General features: G+C 53.4%; 2 protein-coding genes across 3 annotated transcripts in view; one reads left to right on the top strand and one right to left on the bottom strand.

Moving 5' to 3' along the window:
- Window positions 1–16,386, top strand: part of smarcc2 (SWI/SNF related BAF chromatin remodeling complex subunit C2) — an 18,264-nt gene extending 1,878 nt beyond the window's left edge. Inside the window, exons 4-26 of the mRNA XM_079747541.1 lie at window positions 14–95; window positions 554–646; window positions 829–898; window positions 1,546–1,615; window positions 1,897–1,972; window positions 2,823–3,067; window positions 3,380–3,504; window positions 3,945–3,998; window positions 4,151–4,188; window positions 4,552–4,682; window positions 4,799–4,870; window positions 4,998–5,111; window positions 5,455–5,608; window positions 6,065–6,181; window positions 6,268–6,330; window positions 6,789–7,047; window positions 7,878–8,039; window positions 8,385–8,446; window positions 8,556–8,676; window positions 8,909–9,072; window positions 10,427–10,561; window positions 12,988–13,318; window positions 14,323–16,386. Coding sequence (XP_079603667.1) covers window positions 14–95; window positions 554–646; window positions 829–898; window positions 1,546–1,615; window positions 1,897–1,972; window positions 2,823–3,067; window positions 3,380–3,504; window positions 3,945–3,998; window positions 4,151–4,188; window positions 4,552–4,682; window positions 4,799–4,870; window positions 4,998–5,111; window positions 5,455–5,608; window positions 6,065–6,181; window positions 6,268–6,330; window positions 6,789–7,047; window positions 7,878–8,039; window positions 8,385–8,446; window positions 8,556–8,676; window positions 8,909–9,072; window positions 10,427–10,561; window positions 12,988–13,318; window positions 14,323–14,387 — 2,803 coding nt within the window. The 3' untranslated portion in view covers window positions 14,388–16,386. The remainder of the gene's footprint in view (window positions 1–13; window positions 96–553; window positions 647–828; window positions 899–1,545; window positions 1,616–1,896; window positions 1,973–2,822; window positions 3,068–3,379; window positions 3,505–3,944; window positions 3,999–4,150; window positions 4,189–4,551; window positions 4,683–4,798; window positions 4,871–4,997; window positions 5,112–5,454; window positions 5,609–6,064; window positions 6,182–6,267; window positions 6,331–6,788; window positions 7,048–7,877; window positions 8,040–8,384; window positions 8,447–8,555; window positions 8,677–8,908; window positions 9,073–10,426; window positions 10,562–12,987; window positions 13,319–14,322) is intronic.
- A 449-nt stretch (window positions 16,387–16,835) lies between these two features.
- On the bottom strand, window positions 16,836–21,251 carry myl6 (myosin, light chain 6, alkali, smooth muscle and non-muscle). 2 transcript variants are annotated; one of them, XM_079747966.1, is made up of 7 exons: window positions 21,164–21,251; window positions 20,880–20,907; window positions 19,919–20,062; window positions 19,037–19,210; window positions 18,637–18,714; window positions 18,265–18,300; window positions 16,836–17,319 (listed from the first exon to the last, which is right to left on the bottom strand). In XM_079747966.1, the coding sequence occupies exons 1-6, from the start codon at window positions 21,164–21,166 to the stop codon at window positions 18,272–18,274; spliced, it is 456 nt and encodes a 151-aa protein (XP_079604092.1). In that variant the 5' UTR covers window positions 21,167–21,251; the 3' UTR covers window positions 16,836–17,319; window positions 18,265–18,271. The 2 variants fall into 2 exon arrangements, with proteins under 2 accessions (XP_079604092.1, XP_079604093.1); XM_079747967.1 differs by lacking the exon at window positions 18,265–18,300.
- Window positions 21,252–21,727: the final 476 nt, after the last annotated feature.

Raw genomic sequence — 21,727 nt, 5'->3', positions numbered from 1 at the left:
AACTTCCTGTTAGGCGCAGGTTTGACTTCCAGAACCCCTCGAGGATGGACCGAAATGTGGAGATGTTCATGACCATCGAGAAGTCCCTGGTGCAGGTGAGGCTCATTCATTCATTCAGTCATGGAGACTCATCCACTTATCCAGTTATTTACTAGACATAAGTTACTAGACTGGGAATGTGTGTCTAGGAAGAGGTACTTAACTCTACCTGTTATATGAAGAGGTACTTGACTCTACCTGTTATATGAAGAGGTACTTGACTCTACCTGTTATATGAAGAGGTACTTGACTCTACCTGTTATATGAAGAGGTACTTGACTCTACCTGTTATATGAAGAGGTACTTGACTCTACCTGTTATATGAAGAGGTACTTGACTCTACCTGTTATATGAAGAGGTACTTGACTCTACCTGTTATATGAAGAGGAATTTGACTGTCTGTTGTATGAAGAGAAACTTGACTCCTGAACTACAGCAGTATCTGCTCCAGTGGTCCCGAACGTCTCTATGAAGAGGTAGTTCACTGTTGTCCTGTCTGTTATTTCCGTTGCAGAACAACTGTCTGAGCAGACCCGTCATCTACATGAGCCCCGACATCGAGCCCAAGCTTCTGGGGAAGCTGAAGGACATCATCAAGCGACACCAGGTAGGTCCCTCCTCCTCCTACCGGCCTCCACCTGGCCGCCATCTTGGTTCTAAACCAGGTGGGGAACCACCAGATAGCGTGTAGAACCAAAATGACCGCTATAAAAGAGCTTCAGAATGACGTATGGTGGAAGCTGCTCTCCTGGGGGGGATGGGTTTTAATGGATGCCGTGTGTCCTGCAGGGCTCAGTGACTGAAGACAAGTCCTCCTGCTCCCACCTGGTGGTCCCTATCCCCACCAGCCTGGAGGAGGGTGAGTCCTGGTCCGGTGGTCCACTATAGCCACACCCACAAAGTGCTTTAACTCAGTCCTCTATAGCCACACCCACAAAGTGCTTTAACTTAGTCCTCTATAGCCACACCCACAAAGTGCTTTAACTTAGTCCTCTATAGCCACACCCACAAAGTGCTGTAACTCAGTCCAGTTGTGTCTAACCACACCCACACAGGGCTCTACCTCAGTCCAGTGGTCCTCTGGAATGGGACCCCAACTTTAAATTTCCCGTGAAGGTCATTGCTCTGCTACACACTGTGGCATATCATTGTCGGTGATAAGTGATTAGTAGTTTGTTGTTATCCTAAATATTTAGGCAGGCAGCTTCCAATACAGGACATACAGGACACCTTTTAAAAAAGGAATGGTTTACTAATATAGATCATCAAATACCTATAGCTTATCTCCTGTGTCCCGGTATGCAAATCAGGGGTCCCCAAGTGGGTCCCGAACTGGAGGTTGGGAACCACTGTCATAGTTACTACCCAGTATACCGTGTGTTGATGAAGTGTTATTATGGCATGTGTGGTTGTGTTTGACCCGTTTCCTGTCTGTGTGTGGTGTGTGTTGTGTGTGTGTGTGTGTGTGTGTGTGTGTGTGTGTGTGTGTATGTCTGTGTTTCCCAGAGGAGTGGGTGCGTCCGGTGATGAAGAGAGACAAGCAGGTGCTCCTCCACTGGGGCTATTTTCCAGACAGGTTGGTATCACGTTCTCCACCTTCACTAAACACAACACTGCGTCCTGTCCCTTTAAGGGTCAGTCAGCCTTAAAGGGACAGTGCCATTAACTGTTCCTGTCCACCACCGGGCTCCATTCGGTTATATACTAAAGGCGTCTCGATCAGAAATACAGTCTTCTACATATTCCTGACCTCTATCTATCTATTCTCTCTGTTCCTGACCTCTGACCTCTATCTCTCTGTTCCTGACCTCTGACCTCTATCTCTGTTCCTGACCTCTGACCTCTATGTCTTGTTAGTTACGACACCTGGATCTCTGCCAGCGAGGTGGAGGCGGCTGTGGAGGACCCTCCGACTCCTGAGAAGCCCAAAAAGGTCATTGCCAACTTTTCCTTTCCATATTTAGCTCAAAGGACTCACAGTGGGCCCTCAGTGTTTGGATTGACTGCCTTACTCTAGAGCGCTGTGACAGTTGTTGATAGCGAACCAGATAAGTGTCTGGGGCTCACCTGGGACTCACCTGGGACTAACCTGGGACTCACCTGGGACTCACCTGGGACTCACCTGGGACTCACCTGGGACTCCCCTTGGGTCTGAGACTCACCTGGGACTCACCTGGGACTCCCCTGGGGTCTGGGACTCACCTGGGGTCTTGGACTCACCTGGGGTCTGGGACTCCCCTGGGACTCACCTGGGACTCCCCTTGGGCCTGGGGCTCACCTGGGGTCTGGGACTCACCTGGGACTCCCCTTGGGTCTGGGGCTCACCTGGGACTCCCCTTGGGTCTAAGACTCACCTGGGACTCACCTGGGACTCCCCTGGGTTCTGGGACTCACCTGGGACTCACCTGGGACTCCCCTGGGACTCCCCTGGGGCCTGGGACTCACCTGGGACTCACCTGGGACTCCCCTGGGACTCACCTGGGGCCTGGGACTCACCTGGGACTCACCTGGGACTCCCCTGGGACTCACCTGGGACTCAGCTGGGACTCCCCTGGGACTCCCCTGGGACTCCCCTGGGACTCACCTGGGGCCTGGGACTCACCTGGGACTCACCTGGGGCCTGGGACTCACCTGGGACTCACCTGGGACTCCCCTGGGACTCACCTGGGACTCAGCTGGGACTCCCCTGGGACTCCCCTGGGACTCCCCTGGGACTCCCCTGGGACTCACCTGGGACTCCCCTGGGGTCTGGGACTCACCTGGGACTCCCCTGTGGTCTGCAGGTGCACGCCAGGTGGATCCTGGACCTGGACCAGTACAACGAGTGGATGAACGAGGAGGACTACGAGGTGGGGGAGGCGGGACCCCGGAGGAAACGCATCTCGGCCAAGACCCTGACGGACGAGGTGACCACGCCCGACGAGAGGCGGGACAAGAAGCCGGCCGGCGCCAAGAAGAGGAAACGCTCGCCGTCGCCTTCGCCGACGCCCCCGCCCCCGGAGAGCAAGAAGAAGAACACCAAGAAGGGGTGAGTGTGTGTGTGGTTGTGTGTTTGTGTGTGTGGGTGCGTGTGTGTGTGTGCGCGCGTCTGTGTGTGTGTGTGTGTGTGTGTGTGTGTGAGCCATCCATGTCAAGTATTGCTAAAATTGCTGTGATTTCAAAATGGTATTCAAAGTGACACGTGTGTGTGTGTGTGTGTGTGGGTGTGTGTGTGTGTGTCTGTGTGTCCGTGTGTGTGTGTGTGTGTGCACGCGTCTGTGTGTGTGTGTGTGTGTGTGTGTGTGTGTGTGTGTGTGTGTGTGTGTGTGGGTGTGTGTGCGCGCGTCTGTGTGTGTGCCAGGCCCACCACCCCCTACACCAAGTCTAAGCGCGGTCAGCGTGAAGAGGAGCAGGAGGACCTCACCAAGGACCTGGACGAGGCCTCGCCCGCCCCCGCCACCGAGGAGGGGACCCCGGCCAAGACCAGTAGGGCGCTCCTCCTGCCTCACCCTCACCTCACCCTCACCCTGACACAGCCCCTCAACCTAACCCTTACACATCCACCCTCACCCTCTGGTCCGGTGGTCCAGAACTACAGCGGTATCTGGTCCAGTGGTCCAGAACTACAGCGGTATCTGGTCCAATGATCCAGAACTACAGCGGTATCTGGTCCAGTGGTCCAGAACTACAGCGGTATCTGGTCTAGTGGTCCAGAACTACAGCGGTATCTGGTCCACAGGTCCAGAACTACAGCGGTATCTGGTCCAGTGGTCCAGAACTACAGCGGTAGTGGTATCTGGTCCGGTGGTCCAGAACTACAGCGGTATCTGGTCCAGTGGTCCAGAACTACAGCGGTATCTGGTCCAGAGGTTCGGGTAGGGCCTCGTTTGACTGCTTCTTCTCCTAATGATTTCTGTTCTCTGCAGACAGTGCTAAGAAAGACTCGGACTCCACCCCGGTGAAGGGAGGCACGGAGAACGGTGAGTCCCTGACCCTGACCCTGACCCTGACCCTGACCCTGACCCTGACCCTGACCCCGACCCCGACCCTGACCCTAACTCCCATCAGTCTGTTACCTGGAGCGTGCTTCGCAGCAGACCATGAGTGACTCCGCGTCTTTTCTCTCCCTCAGACGAACAGGAAGACGAGTCGATGGAGACGACGGGAAAGGTGAGGAGATGAGTGCTGGGTGCTGGGTGATGGGTGCTGGGTGATGATGGATGGTTGCTGAGTGCTGAGTGCTTGATGATGGGTGAGGGGTGATTGATGGTTGATGGGTGATGGGTGATGGGTGCTGAGTGCTGGGTGCTGGGGGCTGGGTGATGATGGATGGCTGCTGAGGGCTGGGTGATAGGTGATGGGTGCTGAGTGCTGGGGGCTGGGTGATGGGTGAAGGGTGCTGGGGGCTGGGTGCTTGGGGTTAGGGGCTGGGTGATGGTTGCTGAGTGCTTGATGATGGGTGAGGGGTGATTGATGGTTGATGGGTGCTGGGTACTGGCTGATGGGTGCTGAGGGGTTACCCCTCTGTCGTAGGAGGAGGCCGAGGGGTCCCCCAGTGTGAAAGGGGAGCCGGTGAAGGCGTCGGACCTCCACGAGGACAACGTGACGGAGCAGACCCATCACATCATCATCCCCAGCTACGCCGCGTGGTTCGACTACAACAGGTAGACCCCCACCCCCTGCAGGAGGTGACCTGAGGCTGGTTCAGTCCCTGAGGGGGTCTGTCGCCAGGGGCAACCAGGTCCAGGCCTGTGTCTAAACGTCTGTCTCCTCCCCCCAGCGTGCACGCCATCGAGCGCAGAGCCCTGCCCGAGTTCTTCAACGGCAAGAACAAATCCAAAACGCCCGAGATGTAAGCGATCATCCCTTCTGCTCTTCATGGACAAACACGAGACTTTATAGTACATTAAGGATCCGTTCACCTTCTAGTGAGTCCATGTCACGGTTTGACCTCTCCCCCCCCCCCCCCCCACCCCCAGTTACCTGGCCTACCGGAACTTCATGATCGACACGTACCGGCTGAACCCCCAGGAGTACCTCACCTCCACGGCCTGCCGGCGCAACCTGGCCGGGGACGTCTGCGCCATCATGAGGTCAGTCCCACCTTTAACCTCAACCCTCGCCTGTTCAGTCTGACCTCCCCTCCACCCTCACCCTCACCCTGACACCCTAACTGTGTGTTCACACCATGTACGTGTGAGTTTACGCGGGTACACAAGCAAAAAACAAAAGCAGTAGTGGGAGTGTAGGAGGAGGGTCTCACCTCTTGTGAACGCAGTTTCTTTTTTCCGCCAATTAATTCTCACCCCTGGCCGATATTACAACTACAAGTCTTCACTTGTTTTGGAAGTTCCAGAGAAGTCACAGAACCTACGCAGTCGTTTAGGATCGTCGCTTAGTCATTTACTGATGATATAATCTTGCCTGGGGGGGCAGGGTGCACGCCTTCCTGGAGCAGTGGGGGCTCATCAACTACCAGGTGGACTCTGAGAGCCGGCCCACCCCCATGGGACCCCCGCCCACCTCCCACTTCCACGTCCTGGCAGACACCCCGTCCAGCCTGGTGCCCCTGCAGCCCAAGGCCTCCCAGGTACACACACACACACACACACGCACACACACACACACACACACGCGCGCACACACACACGTGCACACATGCGCACACACATAAACACACACACACACACGCGCGCGCGCGCACACACACGCACACACACAGACACAGACACAGACACACACACACACACACACACACATATACACACACACATATACACACACAAACACACACACACACACACAAACCTCCCTCCCACACACTTTAAACCATGTCTATGATCAAAGAAACACAAAAACTATACTCAAAGTTGCACATCTTCCTCTGATATGTCTCTCTCTGGTCCCACTCTGGTCTCATGTGTCCCTCATTGGCCTCCCTCTGGTCTCTCTCTGGTCCTATGTGTCTCTCTGGTCTCTCTCTGCTCCTATGCGTCTCATGTCTCTCTCGTCCCATGTGTCCCTCTCTCTCTCTGTGGGTGTCCAGCCTCCCGCCGCCCAGCAGATGCTGTCCTTCCCAGATAAGGTGAAGGAGAAGCCGGCCGACCTGCAGAACTTCGGCCTGCGCACGGACATGTACAGCAAGAAGAGCAGTTCCGTCAAGGTACAAGAGACCCCTGCCCTTGAACTAGGAATGGAGAAATAGTTGATGTGGCCCTGCTGAATCATGTGCTTCATGTTGTTGTGCAGAGCAAGACCTCTGCCAGCTCCATGAGGGACTGGACCGAACAGGAGACCCTCCTTCTGCTAGAGGTGAGGAGGAGACACAGCAACCGGTCTGAGGGCTTTACCCCCCCCCCCCCCCCAGAACAGAACTAGTCTTTACCCCTCCCCCCCAGAACAGAACTAGTCTTCACTACATGAGACCAGAACTAGTCTTTACCCCTCCCCCCCAGAACAGAACTAGTCTTCACTCCATGAGACCAGAACTAGTCTTTACACACATTGGGCTGGAATTGCTCGCAGTCTTTTAAAGCCATATCAACTGTCCTGCTTTGGTATATACAGAATCTTACCTTTATATCCAATTAGGCCTTGAAAATGTCCTGTAGTGGAAGGAACAATTTGAGGCCTTAAAAAATGTTACAGGTCATGGCCAATGAAAACACAAAGCTCAGGAGCAACATAAGACTGAATGAACCCTTTGTGTACATGGAGGACAGACTAACCTCTCTCTGGGCGGGGGGGCGGTCTCCTGGGGGGGTCTCTAGGGTCTGGAGATGTACAAGGACGACTGGAACAAGGTGTCGGAGCACGTTGGCAGCCGCACGCAGGACGAGTGCATCCTGCACTTCCTGCGGCTGCCCATCGAGGACCCCTACCTGGAGGAGAGCTCGTCCACCCTGGGCCCGCTGGCCTACCAGCCCGTCCCCTTCAGCCAGGCGGGGAACCCCGTCATGAGCACCGTGGCCTTCCTGGCCTCCGTGGTGGACCCCCGCGTCGCCTCCGCCGCCGCCAAGTCCGCCCTGGGTGAGAGACCGGGTGCCCCTCTAGCCCCTAGACCCCCTGCTGCCCACCCGTACCTACCGTCGGTCTGGTTTAGGACCACCGCAAGCTGAGCCAGAGATGGATGGTTCTTAGACACCTTCTCAAACTCTTCTTGTTGTGTATTTGCTCCAGCCGACCGAGCTCTGCGCGTAGTGTCTGTGGTTGATGGGCTCATTGCGGTTCGTCATGGTTCGTTAAGCACATGGATCAGCCGCTACGCTTTGTGTAACGTTCTTAGGACTGCAAGGCACAGAGTCAAGGCTGCTTGATGGGATGTCAGACTGAGGTACACTCGGACTGTATTGATCTACAGCCTCAGACTGAGGTACAGTAAGAGGCTGTATTGATCAAATTGATGATCGGCTGATTCGCGGACCTCCTCAGACCATACTTCACCAGACAAAGGTGTAGGATTAATCCTGAGGTTAGGTTTACGTGGCCCTCATCAGATAAAGGTCTAGGGTTAGACCTGAGGTCTAGGGTTAGACCTGGGGTCTAGGCTTAGACCTTGGGTCTAGGCTTAGACCTGGACTGAGGTTAAAGTAACTTCATCAGATGAAGGTCTAGGTGATACTTGAGGTCTAGGGTTAGACCAAAGGGGGAAGTTAACGTACCTTCACCAGATTAAGTTCTAGGGTGAGACCTGGGCTGAGGTTAACATACCTTCATCAGATGAAGGTCTAGGTTAGACCTGGGCTGAGGTTAACGTACCTTCATCAGATGAAGGTCTAGGGTGAGATCTGGGGTGAGGTTAACGTACCTTCACCAGACGAAGGTTGGACCTGAGGGTTAACGTGCCCCTCCTCTCCCAGAGGAGTTCTCCCGCATGAAGGAGGAGGTCCCGGCGGCGCTGGTAGAGGCCCACGTGCGGCGGGTGGAGGAGGCGGCCCGGGCCAGCGGCCGGCAGGACCCCCTGTACGGCCTGGAGGGGAGCGGCATCGCCGGGACCGGCCTGGAGGAGGGGGAGAAGCCAGGTGAGACCCACACACACACACACACACACACACAGGTACACATGCCACACACACACACACACACACACACACACACACACACACACACACACACACACACACACGCACAGCAGAATGCTGTAGAAATGTAAGAGATATTGGACAACAGTGCATTCATCGACTTTGTATAACTTGTTTATCTAGTGATGTAGTAAACATGAGCCAGAGGCTTCAACCGCTGGAAGGTAGAACCTCACAGGCCAGGACAGAACCTAGAGTCGCCTGTTCATGATGTGAAGACAGCACAGAACATTAACACTACTGCTAACATAACTCCCCCCACCCACCCCTCTAATGTTGCTGCAGATGAAAGCAGCGAGGAAAGCAAAGCTGAGAGCCAATCCAGCGAGGAGAAGAGAGACGCCAAGGTAATTACATTCATCACATAGGCTTCTGGCAGGAAGCAGTCTTCTAACCAATGAAAGGCTTCTGGCAGGAAGCAGTGTTCTAACCCGTCGATGCTCCTCCACCTCCCAGGAGAACAAAGAGGGAGCGCCCCAGGAGGAGGAGAAGCAGGGGGAGAACGGGAGGAAGGAGGAGGAGAAGGGGAGGGACGGCGACGGAGAGAGGGACGCCGAGAAGGCAGACTCTGACACGGGTGAGAGGAGCGCCTGCTCTGATGGATGGAGGGTCTCGTGCTCTGGGACCCAGCAGCATGTGGGGGGTCTTCATGTGGGGGGGTCTCCATGTTCTGAGACCCAGCAGGTCTCCATGTTGTGGGACCCAGCAGAATGTGGGGGGTCTTCATGTGGGGGTCCATGTGGGGGTCCCTATCTGGAAGGTCTCCATGGGTGGTGGCTCCATGCTCTGAGGGGATGTGTGTGTTCCAGGCGACGGGGACAAGGAGAAGGAGGGGAAGGAGGTGACGGAGGAGGGGGCGAGGGAGGCCGAGAGCGAGGGGGAGAGGAAGGCCAAGGTGGAGCGGGACGTGGGGGAGGGGAATCTGGCCACGGCCGCCGCCTCCGCCCTCGCCGCCGCCGCCGTCAAGGCTAAGGTACCTTAACCCTTCAGTCTGACCCCTTACCTTAGTCTCTGCTACACCCTCTCTCACTCTGTTCCCTTAACCCTTCAGTCTGACCCCTTACCTTAGTCTCTGCTACACCCTCTCTCACTCTGTTCCCTTAACCCTTCAGTCTGACCCCTTACCTTAGTCTCTGCTACACCTCACCCCCACACTTACTTACCCCTTACCTGAGCGCCTTCTCCGCCTCTCCCCCACACTCACTCTGTCCCTTAACCCTTTTACAGTCTTCCTCTTTCCCCAAGTGTCTTCTACACCCTCTCCCACTGTTCCCTTATCCCTTAAGAGTCTTGCCCCTTACCTTAGTGTCCTCCACCCCTCCCTCACTCTGTCCCTTAACCCTTTACAGTCTTCCCCTTTACCCAAGTGTCTTCTACACCCTCTCCCACTGTTCCCTTACCCCTTAAGAGTCCTTCCCCTTACCTTAGCGTCCTCCGCCCCTCCCTCACTCTGTCCCTTCACCCTTAAGAGTCCTGCCCCTTACCTTAGCGTCCTCCGCCCCTCCCTCACTCTGTCCCTTCACCCTTAAGAGTCCTGCCCCTTACCTTAGCGTCCTCCGCCCCTCCCTCACTGTCCCTTCACCCTTAAGAGTCCTGCCCCTTACCTTAGCGTCCTCCGCCCCTCCCTCACTCTGTCCCTTCACCCTTAAGAGTCCTGCCCCTTACCTTAGCGTCCTCCGCCCCTCCCTCACTCTGTCCCTTCACCCTTAAGAGTCCTGCCCCTTACCTTAGCGTCCTCCGCCCCTCCCTCACTCTGTCCCTTCACCCTTAAGAGTCCTGCCCCTTACCTTAGCGTCCTCCGCCCCTCCCTCACTCTGTCCCTTCACCCTTAAGAGTCCTGCCCCTTACCTTAGCGTCCTCCGCCCCTCCCTCACTCTGTCCCTTCACCCTTAAGAGTCCTGCCCCTTACCTTAGCGTCCTCCGCCCCTCCCTCACTCTGTCCCTTCACCCTTAAGAGTCCTGCCCCTTACCTTAGCGTCCTCCGCCCCTCCCTCACTCTGTCCCTTCACCCTTAAGAGTCCTGCCCCTTACCTTAGCGTCCTCCGCCCCTCCCTCACTCTGTCCCTTCACCCTTAAGAGTCCTGCCCCTTACCTTAGCGTCCTCCGCCCCTCCCTCACTCTGTCCCTTCACCCTTAAGAGTCCTGCCCCTTACCTTAGCGTCCTCCGCCCCTCCCTCACTCTGTCCCTTCACCCTTAAGAGTCCTGCCCCTTACCTTAGCGTCCTCCGCCCCTCCCTCACTCTGTCCCTTCACCCTTAAGAGTCCTGCCCCTTACCTTAGCGTCCTCCGCCCCTCCCTCACTCTGTCCCTTCACCCTTGACGGACAGCACCTGGCAGCGGTGGAGGAGCGGAAGATCAAGTCCCTGGTGGCGCTGCTGGTGGAGACGCAGATGAAGAAGCTGGAGATCAAGCTGAGGCACTTTGAGGAGCTGGAGACCATCATGGACCGCGAGCGAGAGGCGGTGAGCAGGGCTCTGGGAGGGGGTCCGAGGGGGGTGGGCAGTGAGCAGGGCTCTGGGAGGGGGTCCGAGGGGGGGGGGGGGTGGGCGTTGAGAAGATCTCTGGGAGGGGGTCCGAGGGGGGGGGGTGGGCGTTGAGAAGGGCTCTGGGAGGGGGTCCGAGGGGGGGGGGGGGTGGGCGTTGAGAAGATCTCTGGGAGGGGGTCCGAGGGGGGGGGGTGGGCGTTGAGAAGGGCTCTGGGAGGGGGTCCGAGGCGGGGGGGGGGGTGGGCGTTGAGAAGGGCTCTGGGAGGGGGTCCGAGGGGGGGGGGTGGGCGTTGAGAAGGGCTCTGGGATGGGGTCCGAGGCGGGGGGGCAGTGAGCAGGGCTCTGGGAGGAGGTCCGAGAGGGGGGGGGGGGGTGAGCAGGGCCTTCTGGGAGGGGGTTACTGGGTGCTGTGTCCTCACTTGTAACTGGTGTAACTGGTCTTATTGGTGTTACTGGGTGCTGTGTCCTCACATGTTAGTGGTCCTACTGGGGCCATGTCCTCACCCTGTGCTGTGGTTCTGGTTCCAGCTGGAGGACCAGCGGTCGGCTGTGTGGTGTTACTGGTGTTACTGGTCCTCACCCTGTGCTGTGGTTCTGGTTCCAGCTGGAGTACCAGCGGTCGGTTGTGTGGTGTTACTGGTGTTACTGGTCCTCACCCTGTGCTGTGGTTCTGGTTCCAGCTGGAGTACCAGCGGTCGGCTGTGTAGTGTTACTGGTGTAACTGGTGTTACTGGTCCTCACCCTGCGCTGTGGTTCTGGTTCCAGCTGGAGTACCAGCGGTCGGTTGTGTGGTGTTACTGGTGTTACTGGTCCTCACCCGGTGCTGTGGTTCTGGTTCCAGTTGGAGGACCAGCGGTCGGCTGTGTGGTGTTACTGGTGTTACTGGTCCTCACCCTGTGCTGTGGTTCTGGTTCCAGCTGGAGGACCAGCGGTCGGCTGTGAGGTGTTACTGGTGTTACTGGTGTTACTGGTCCTCACCCTGTGCTGTGGTTCTGGTTCCAGCTGGAGGACCAGCGGTCGGCTGTGTGGTGTTACTGGTGTTACTGGTGTTACTGGTCCTCACCCTGTGCTGTGGTTCTGGTTCCAGCTGGAGGACCAGCGGTCGGTTGTGTGGTGTTACTGGTGTTACTGGTCCTCACCCTGTGCTGTGGTTCTGGTTCCCGCTGGAGGACCAGCGGTCGGCTGTGTGGTGTTACTGGTGTTACTGGTGTTACTGGTCCTCACCCGGTGCTGTGGTTCTGGTTCCAGCTGGAGGACCAGCGGTCGGCTGTGTGGTGTTACTGGTGTTACTGGTGTTACTGGTCCTCACCCTGTGCTGTGGTTCTGGTTCCAGCTGGAGGACCAGCGGTCGGCTGTGTAGTGTTACTGGTGTAACTGGTGTTACTGGTCCTCACCCTGTGCTGTGGTTCTGGTTCCAGCTGGAGGACCAGCGGTCGGCTGTGTGGTGTAACTGGTGTTACTGGTCCTCACCCTGTGCTGTGGTTCTGGTTCCAGCTGGAGTACCAGCGGTCGGTTGTGTAGTGTTACTGGTGTAACTGGTGTTACTGGTCCTCACCCTGTGCTGTGGTTCTGGTTCCAGCTGGAGGACCAGCGGTCGGCTGTGTGGTGTTACTGGTGTTACTGGTGTTACTGGTCCTCACCCGGTGCTGTGGTTCTGGTTCCAGCTGGAGGACCAGCGGTCGGCTGTGTGGTGTTACTGGTGTTACTGGTCCTCACCCTGTGCTGTGGTTCTGGTTCCCGCTGGAGGACCAGCGGTCGGCTGTGTGGTGTTACTGGTGTTACTGGTGTTACTGGTCCTCACCCGGTGCTGTGGTTCTGGTTCCAGCTGGAGGACCAGCGGTCGGCTGTGTGGTGTTACTGGTGTTACTGGTGTTACTGGTCCTCACCCTGTGCTGTGGTTCTGGTTCCAGCTGGAGGACCAGCGGTCGGCTGTGTAGTGTTACTGGTGTAACTGGTGTTACTGGTCCTCACCCTGTGCTGTGGTTCTGGTTCCAGCTGGAGTACCAGCGGTCGGTTGTGTAGTGTTACTGGTGTAACTGGTGTTACTGGTCCTCACCCTGTGCTGTGGTTCTGGTTCCAGCTGGAGGACCAGCGGTCGGCTGTGTGGTGTTACTGGTGTAACTGGTGTTACTGGTCCTCACCCTGTGCTGTGGTTCTGGTTCCAGCTGGAGTACCAGCGGTCGGTTGTGTGGTGTTACTGGTGTTACTGGTCCTCACCCTGTGCTGTGGTTCTGGTTCCAGCTGGAGTACCAGCGGTCGGCTGTGTAGTGTTACTGGTGTAACTGGTGTTACTGGTCCTCACCCTGTGCTGTGGTTCTGGTTCCAGCTGGAGTACCAGCGGTCGGTTGTGTGGTGTTACTGGTGTTACTGGTCCTCACCCGGTGCTGTGGTTCTGGTTCCAGCTGGAGTACCAGCGGCAGCAGCTGCTGGCCGACCGCCAGTCCTTCCACATGGAGCAGCTGAAGTACGCTGAGATGAGGGCCCGCCAGCAGCACTTCCAGCAGATCCAGCAGGCCGCCGCCGCCGCCGCCGGGCCCCCCGGGCCGGCCGCAAGCGGCGGGCCCGCCGCCGGGACCCCCACGCCGGCCTCCGCCCCAAGCCCCGCCCCCCTCGCCGCCTCTGTCCCGGTGGGGGAGAGCCAGCCCTCCGCGGCCCCCCAGTCCTCTCCCCCGGGGCCCCAGGGCCCGGCCGGCCCCGCCCAGTCCAACTCCAACACCACTCCAGTCCCCCATGGTGGGTACGGGACGGCGCAGTCCAGCGCACTGCAACGCATCCTCACTGTACCAGTGTAACCAGTCTAATGTACATGGTATCATCACTGTACCAGTGTAACCAGTCTAATGTACATGGTATCATCACTGTACCAGTGTAACCCCAACATGTTATCATCACTATACCAGTGTAACCAGTCTAATGTACATGGTATCATCACTGTACCAGTGTAACCAGTCTAATGTACATGGTATCATCACTGTACCAGTGTAACCAGTCTAATGTACATGTTATCATCACTATACCAGTGTAACCAGTCTAATGTACATGTTATCATTACTATACCAGTGTAACCAGTCTAATGTACATGTTATCCTCACTATACCAGTGTAACCAGTCTAATGTACATGTTATTATCACTATACCAGTGTAACCAGTCTAATGTACATGTTATCATCACTATACCAGTGTAACCAGTCTAATGTACATGTTATCCTCACTATACCAGTGTAACCAGTCTAATGTACATGTTATCATCACTATACCAGTCTAACCCCAACATGTTATCATCACTATACCAGTGTTACCAGTCTAATGTACATGTTATCATCACTATACCAGTGTAACCAGTCTAATGTACATGTTATCATCACTATACCAGTCTAACCCCAACATGTTATCATCACTATACCAGTGTAACCAGTCTCATGTACATGTTATCATCACTATACCAGTGTAACCAGTCTAATATACATGTTATTATCACTTTACCAGTGTAACCAGTCTAAAGCAAATGTTATCATCACTGTACCAGTCTAATGTACATGTTATCATCACTATACCAGTCTAACCCCGACATGTTATCATCACTACAGTGGCAGTCTATAACATAACAGTTCGATCTACATGTTATCATCACTATCCCAGTCTCATGTTATTATCACTATACCAGTCTAACACCAACACGTCATCATCACTAGTAGGTTTTTCTCTAACGTTTCTCCCCCCCCCCCCCCCCCCCCCAGAGCCTGCGACCGCCTTGGCCGGGGACACGGTGCCAACCCCCGCGCCAGTGGCCCCCCCCCAGTGAGACGGAGGACTGGCGAGCCAATGACTGACCACTCCAGCCTGCATCGTCTCGTCAGGAAACTAAACTGACCACGAAAAGTAATTTGGACATTTCCCAGCCTTTCTTCGACAGGACAATTGGAGCGACGAAAAGCTTTTGTTTTGCGGGCGCATCCCTCCTACTTGAACTATCTGGTGAGAGCGAACCCCTTCGATTGAGTATTGACATGAAGATGCCAATGAAGAACATTTATTTTTTTCTAGACAAACGGAAGAAAAAAAAACATGTCCCTGTATGCACCATAAGGAAAAGAAAAACATTCAAAACGCGGTCAACCAGGAAACCCCACGAAAGATCCTCCTTTTGTTTTTTAAGTATTTTAACCAGCTGTACGTTCACGATCTTCAAGACTCTCCCCAGCCTGTGAAGTGGTGTTTCCCCGCTCTGTCCAGTACCCACCGTCCCAGTCGGTCAATGAAGGGAAAAAAATTGCACTTTTGAGAGTATGTTTCCTCTGGCCTGTTAGAACATGGCGCGTTATTGGGGTCATAACATGAGCACTTAGTGTCCCCTCGTTGTCCGTTTTATTCGTTTTCATAGGTATAGTTTTGAAAGCTAATTTGAACATTCAGTATAACTAATGAACCTGAGGGCCTCCTAGGGGCCCCTCAGCATTGGCCTCTCAGCAAGGGCCCCTCAGCAGGTAGCCCTCAGATGGGGCTCCTCAGAAGGGGTCTCAGCAGGGGGCCCACAGGAGCGACACAAGTGAACAGGTTGGACCCTAGATCCATTCTGATTACATTAGTTTGGAACCATCGTAATTCTTGAAAGACAAAGTGCTGTAAATTAGACTCTGTTACAATACCGTTACAATTTGTGCTCGGAAACAAACATCACGTCCTTAAGTTGGATGGTGGAAATGGAAAGTTGGAAAATATATATCGATGACTTGATAGACCTATTTTTTTCTTATTGTGATTTTATTTTGGCGTCCTTTTGTAGCAAGGTCCGTCCTAGGTGTCTCCATCTGCAGTGAGCAGTGTGATGTTCCTTATGTTCTGGTTCAGGTCAGAAGAGTCACTAGCCACAGAGTTCGCTTCTCTAAATGGTCCAAAAGAATCAACAAATCTATTGACATACTTTTTCAGAATTTGGGTCAGTGGTTTGGTCGCTGAACCGAAATCTTTTTTTAATGATGACTTTAATCTCCATTTCTCTGTACATCATGTTGTAGTTTACATGCTTGGGGAAACAAGTTGATTTGAAGTGTGCGGAATTTGGTGTTACAGACTGAAGGAAGGGTGATGCTGTGAACCGAGGGATATCGCACCTTAAACAGCTCGATAGGAGACCGCCGTCCGTATTACGACAACAGAATCCTCACTTTTTATCCAATTTTTATATTTTTTATTGTTGGTTTTCCATTTCGTTTTTTTGATGTCTACATTACGAGCGTGTATTAATATTATCTTTGTAGCCTATATCTACTCTTTCCAGTATCATGTGTGTTGGATGTCTGCGCGTGTGTTTCTGAATGCATGCCCTGGAGAATCCCTTATCAAGTACTTTCAGTTTACTTCTCAGTGCAGACATTTGTTTTATCGGTGGACAAAGGATGAAGGATAACTTGAATGTTGTCCAAAACAAACAAACATCACCCACGCACATACACTCTTCCTCTGCATACGACATCATTGACCTATAATCAGATACCTAACAGCATGTCCGCTAGCCAGTGTTAGAGAACTCGTCGGAGGCATCGATGGACTTCTTGTCTGTGTTATTACTACAGTTTGTGCATTTTGTGATATAAAATAAGTGCGTGTCCGTTCAGTTTCTGTATGTTTTTCACACTGCTTGAGAGGAGCAGCAATTGAATTATTATACAGTAGAAATCAACCTTTCCTCAGTAAATCATTACCTACGTAGTATTGAAAGTTCCCTCCGGCAGTTTGTATTGGATGGAAAAACGAGATGTTGAGGTTTTCTTTATGAAATATTGGGAAGAAAATAAAAGATGTGACGAGGAAAATGTTTTTTTTGTGTCATTAATAGTCAACGATGGTCTAACCTTAATACATACTCATTTGATCAACGATGGTCTTACATACCTTGATACGTTCTCATTTATAGTCAACGATGTTCTTACATACCTTAATACGTTCTCATTTATAGTCAACGATGGTCTTACATACCTTAATAAATCCTAATTTATAGTAAACAATGGTGTGTTTCATGCGTTGACACATCCTCATCTATCGTCAACGATGGTAATACATTCACTATTATAGTCAACGATGGCGTGTTTCTTACCTTGATATTTCGAGGACTATTGAAAATCCTCAAACATGTTCAGCCTAACAAAGATAGTACATACATGTCCAAGTACCTTCAGTTTGTGCCCTTTGTGGATCTAGATAAACTGTTATATACTTCTTCTAGATGCCAACTCAAAAAAAACTAAGAAAATCCTTTTAAAAAGTTGGTTCTTTATTAAATACTGTTCAATGCAGCCTGCCATTCTACAGTATCACTTCCATGATGGATTTCCCTGGTTCGGATAAACAAGTCTTGGTTACAGCTTGCCTTAGCCAATGAACATGCATCTGCTCTATAAAAATCAACATAGCTAGTTGGCTACAAAAGTGACAGGGAAGGAATGTGTACAAATAATCAAGGGAATGTTATTGCCAATGTGGTGCCAATGATCTGCATCCTAACATGCATCTCCGTGAGGAGGAATGATGTGGAAATGAAATGGAATGGTCTCTTCAACATAGGACATGCAAAAGGCACTTTTGAAATCAAATAAAAGGATGTCAAAAACAAACATGGAATCTGTTTGGGGACATGACGTGGACAGCAAGACGGAGACAAACATTAATATTCAGGGAAACACTTAAGACCGAAGCGTGCAGAGATCTTCAACCGCTCATCACCATCCTGACGAGTTCTGAGAACAAGAACCAAGAAAGAACGAAAGGGAGAGTGGGACAGAGAGATATAAGAGACAAGGGAGAGTGGAAAGCGGCAGAGAGAGACGGGAGGGAGATAGAGAAGGGGGGGGGGGGGAGACAGAGAGGGAGTTATTAGGTCTGGGTCGTGTCAGATGAAAGCGAGACACCAAGCTCAACCTACAGCCCAGTGCAGCCAGCAGCTCCCCACCAAACCCAGAACCTCATACGGTAAACATCCCGCAGGGGCTGGACCCCTAAAGCTGGGGGGTCCAGGTCGGATGGGCCCTCACGGGGCCCCTAACAGCCATAATCCATCTGGCTCCTGCATCCTAACTCCTAAATGAGGAGTTGGAGATGAGGCCTACATACGTGCTGCGACAGCCAAGATGAAGAGATCCTGTCCTTAAAGGGTCTGCGAGTAACCAGCAGTAGAGAGCAGCGAGGACAGAGGGAGGCGTCTTGGCGAGCCGCTACCTGCCCAGCCTCACGACCTGAAGCATGCTCAGACCCGCCCCCTGGTCCTGAGGGGGGGGGGGGGGGGGGGGTATCAACACAATAGAACGGCAGGCAAAGCAGAGAGAAGAACCCTGATGAAGAAATACTGTGTTAGACACTCAACCTAGCATGTCAGCAGGGTTAGCATCAGCTTCTGTTGGGGCACAGGAGAGAGACACACACACCACCATCCCCGTTAGTGAAGAGGGCGCTGAGCCACAGGAAACATCTGGAAGGCTTTGTATATAAAACAAATGTAGTAGTACCGGCCTGCGTGAGGTCAGACCATTGTCTACCGAGCTGACTACTGCATGCAGGGCCTAGCCAGCGACTCTACAGGAGAGCGGGTTAATGTGCACCGAATCTTAACTCTTCGAAGCGTCGTTAATAAGCCCCTGTTATACCCCCATCAGGAAGAGAATGAGTGAGTGAGTGATTGATTGTACCCTCTGCTCATCCGGATATGATCTGTCGGACAAAAGCTGTGGAGGAGGAACAGAGCGTGTCAGAACACACGTGATGTCAGGCCAATGGTTCAGATCCAGTCACCTGACCCTGGGACCCCGGTCACCTGACCCCCGGAGCCAGTGACTCACTGCTAGGCTAACAGTACAGCTAGCGCCGCAGCCAGTGAGGGCACAGCTTGGCATCGTTAGGGTCACAGGAAGTTAGAAGTGATTGGTCGGTCACAGGAACTTAGCAGTGATTGGTCAGCCCCGACATTGGGGTAACAGGAAGTTAGCAGTGACTCGTCAGCCCTGGCGTTGGGGTCACAGGAAGTTAGCAGTGATTGGTCAGCCGTGGGGTTCCGGGCCTACCTTCATAGTTGATGCAGCCGTTAGTGTCTTCGTGTCCGGCCAAGAGGGTCTCCACCTCCTCCTCAGACATCTTCTCTCCTGGAGGGACAGGAGATCGCACAACGGCCTCAACATGTCTGCCAGCGCAGTGTCGCAAGGTACAAAGGTGACTGAACAACAGGAAGATTTCGTTGTACTGAGGAATTTAGGGACCAATAATAAAAATATAAAAACCTCTTCCATATAAACACAATGAGAAATCCCACAGGACATTGGTCAGCCTCTGAATAGAGATTCAGAAGATGACCTATTGATTAGTGATCAATAGTCCTTTACAGACAGTGCTCCTTTGTTTAACCACTCAGCTGTCCACACAGAGCAGGCTGAGGGCTGATCCAATCAACTGTAGACGAGGTCCTACCCAGCGTGGTGAGGACGTGGCGGAGCTCCGCCCCCATGACGGTGCCGTTGCCCTCCTTGTCGAAGACGCGCAGGCCCTCCACGAAGTCCTCGAACGAGCCCTGGTCCTTGTTCTTGGCGATGGCCAGCAGCATGGGCAGGAACTGCTCAAAGTCCAGCATCTTGTAGTTCATCTCTGGGAACACCAGGGGGGGGGGGGGGGGGGGGGGGGGGGGGGGAGGAGTCAGCCACTTGGAGCACCACCCACACCACCAACCCCACCCCCACCCAAAACACACATTCCACAGAGACAAACAAGACGCCAGACAGGGGCGGGGTTGATGGGGGGGATGTGTACATGTGGACGCTTGCTTTTAGATGCAAAGATAAGCTGTTTTTTTTTTAACATTTTAAGGGACTTTCATTACAGAATCAAAGAGATATTACTCTACTGATTTGAAACTGACTGCATATATAAAGCGCTAACAAGTGGCCACTCAAAGCGCTTTACAAAATTGCCTAACATTCACCCAGTCATGCACATACTGACGGCGGAGCCAACCATGCAAGACGACAGCCAGCTCGTCGGGAGCAGTTAGGGTTAGGTGCTCAACCTAGGGTAAGGTTGCTAGTTTGACACCTCGACAGTCCTATTGGACTGTCGAGGTGTCAAACTAGCGACCTTCCGACTACCAGCCAACCCGCTTTACCTCCTGAGCCACATGCCGCCCAGACTGATCCCGGGGGAAATCATTCCTCACCGTTAATATAAATAAATAAAAAAGGTAGGGTTTTCTACAAACAACAGTGGAGCTGGATCCCTTAGACCAGCGGCGAGCCCAGAGACAAACCCCCCCCCCGTAACCGCGGCGTCACCTCTCCCTGTAGCCACGGCGACACTGACCTTCTGACTTGGGGTTCCCCAGCACCTTGAGGACCTCGGCGTTGACCGGGTTCTGGCCCAGGGCCCGCATGACGTCCCCACACTGGCTGTAGCTGATCTTCCCGTCGCCCGTACGGTCGAACAGAAGGAACGCCTCCTTGAACTCTGGGGGGGGGGGGGGATGGGGAGACAGAGGAGATCAGCCAGACACAAAACACCCAAAGGAGAGGGGCTCTACCGTATGAGAGGGTTTCAGTATGATGTGGGGGAGTAGAACTGGCTCTGTGGGTCAGTTGTGGTATGTAACACACACACACACACACGCACACACGCACACACACACATCTTGTCCTGCAATTCGTCAAAGTCACTGCTTTAAACGATCATCTCAAAGCCTCAGTTGAGCTCCTAATAAGGCGTTTGTATAGGGCTCATTGTAAGCATTAAGAGGTCTGCTGGGCATTTATAATGATGGCAAAGGTATGTTTAGGGTAACGCCCAAGTTGGTCGGGTGTGGAAACCATGACAGGCAATAGTGTAAAGAGTCTTACGTTGTAATACAATTACTAATACCAATAATAATAATACCAATTTGGTCCCGAAGCGAGGCGGCGCTCTGTGACGATGAGGAAACACATTCTGGACGTACAGAGGCACAGAAAAACGACAATGGATCTCAAATGGATCACAGCTTGAATTCACCCATTCCGGTGGACTTAGAAGCATATTATGTTCGTCCTGAACCCGGTGGGCTAGATGGGGGTTCGGTCAGGGACTAGCCGAACCAGGGTGCCCCCACAGAGGGGTATCTGAACCCGGATAAGCCGGGTTGGACACGAACAAGGTGGGGTGGACCCCAACATGCAAGGGTTGACCCGAGCAGGCCGAGGAGGACCAGCGGGTCCCCGACGAGGAGCGGAACTGAACCCAGGAAGTGAACTCCTTAGCGCGGCTAACGCACCGAGACGGCCTCGCTACTCACCCATGATCTGGTCCTCTGAGTAGTCCGACTGGGGGAAGACGGAGAGAGAGAGAGACAACATTATTGCAGGTTAACAGCGAGGCAGGGGGGGGGGGGGGGACACATTTGAACGATTCACGGCGGACTGTTACGAAGCGCCTCGGCTAACAGCTAGCTGTGGGGCTAAGGATGGCGTCATCACGATAATCTCATTATAAAGCGATCAAACCCCGGGAGCACCACGACGCCGAGCCTCGATACACGGAACAGCATTTGCATTAAGACACACGAAGCGGGGGTCATACCATGGTGGAGATGTTGGCTGAGTTTTGAGGGCGACTGAAGCTCTTCGTACCGCTGACTGATGAGACCGAAGTGAGGAAACACCCTCGTGACGTAACGAGTGAGAAAACACCCCCCGTGACGTCACCACGCCGCCGCCGCAGCCAAATGCACTTAAAAGGAAGTCTGATGGAGTCACTGAGCGACCCCCCGCTGATCTACACTATTTGTATTATACTAATTATCTACACCCTCTGTATTAAACTCCTTCTGATCTACACCCTCAGTACTATAATACTACTGATCTACGCCCTCTGTATTATAATACTGTTGATCTACACACCCTCTGTACTAAAACACTACTGATCTGCACCCTCAGTATTATAATACACCATCAGTACTATCTGATGGAATTGCTGAGCGACCCCCGCTGATCTACACCGCCCCCCCCACCCACAGCCTCAGTATTATGCTCCAACTGATCTACACCCTCAGTGATAGAATACTAGATTACTAGAATAATACTAGAATAATACTAGAATCCTGCTGATTAACACCCTGTCCTGTACTATAACCCAGTTGTCCTG

The sequence above is a fragment of the Pollachius pollachius genome (assembly GCF_949987615.1).
Source record: "Pollachius pollachius genome assembly, chromosome: 12".
Classification (NCBI taxonomy): domain Eukaryota; kingdom Metazoa; phylum Chordata; class Actinopteri; order Gadiformes; family Gadidae; genus Pollachius; species Pollachius pollachius.
Note: the sequence above shows the minus strand (reverse complement) of the source record. Positions and strands in the feature narration are given on the sequence as shown.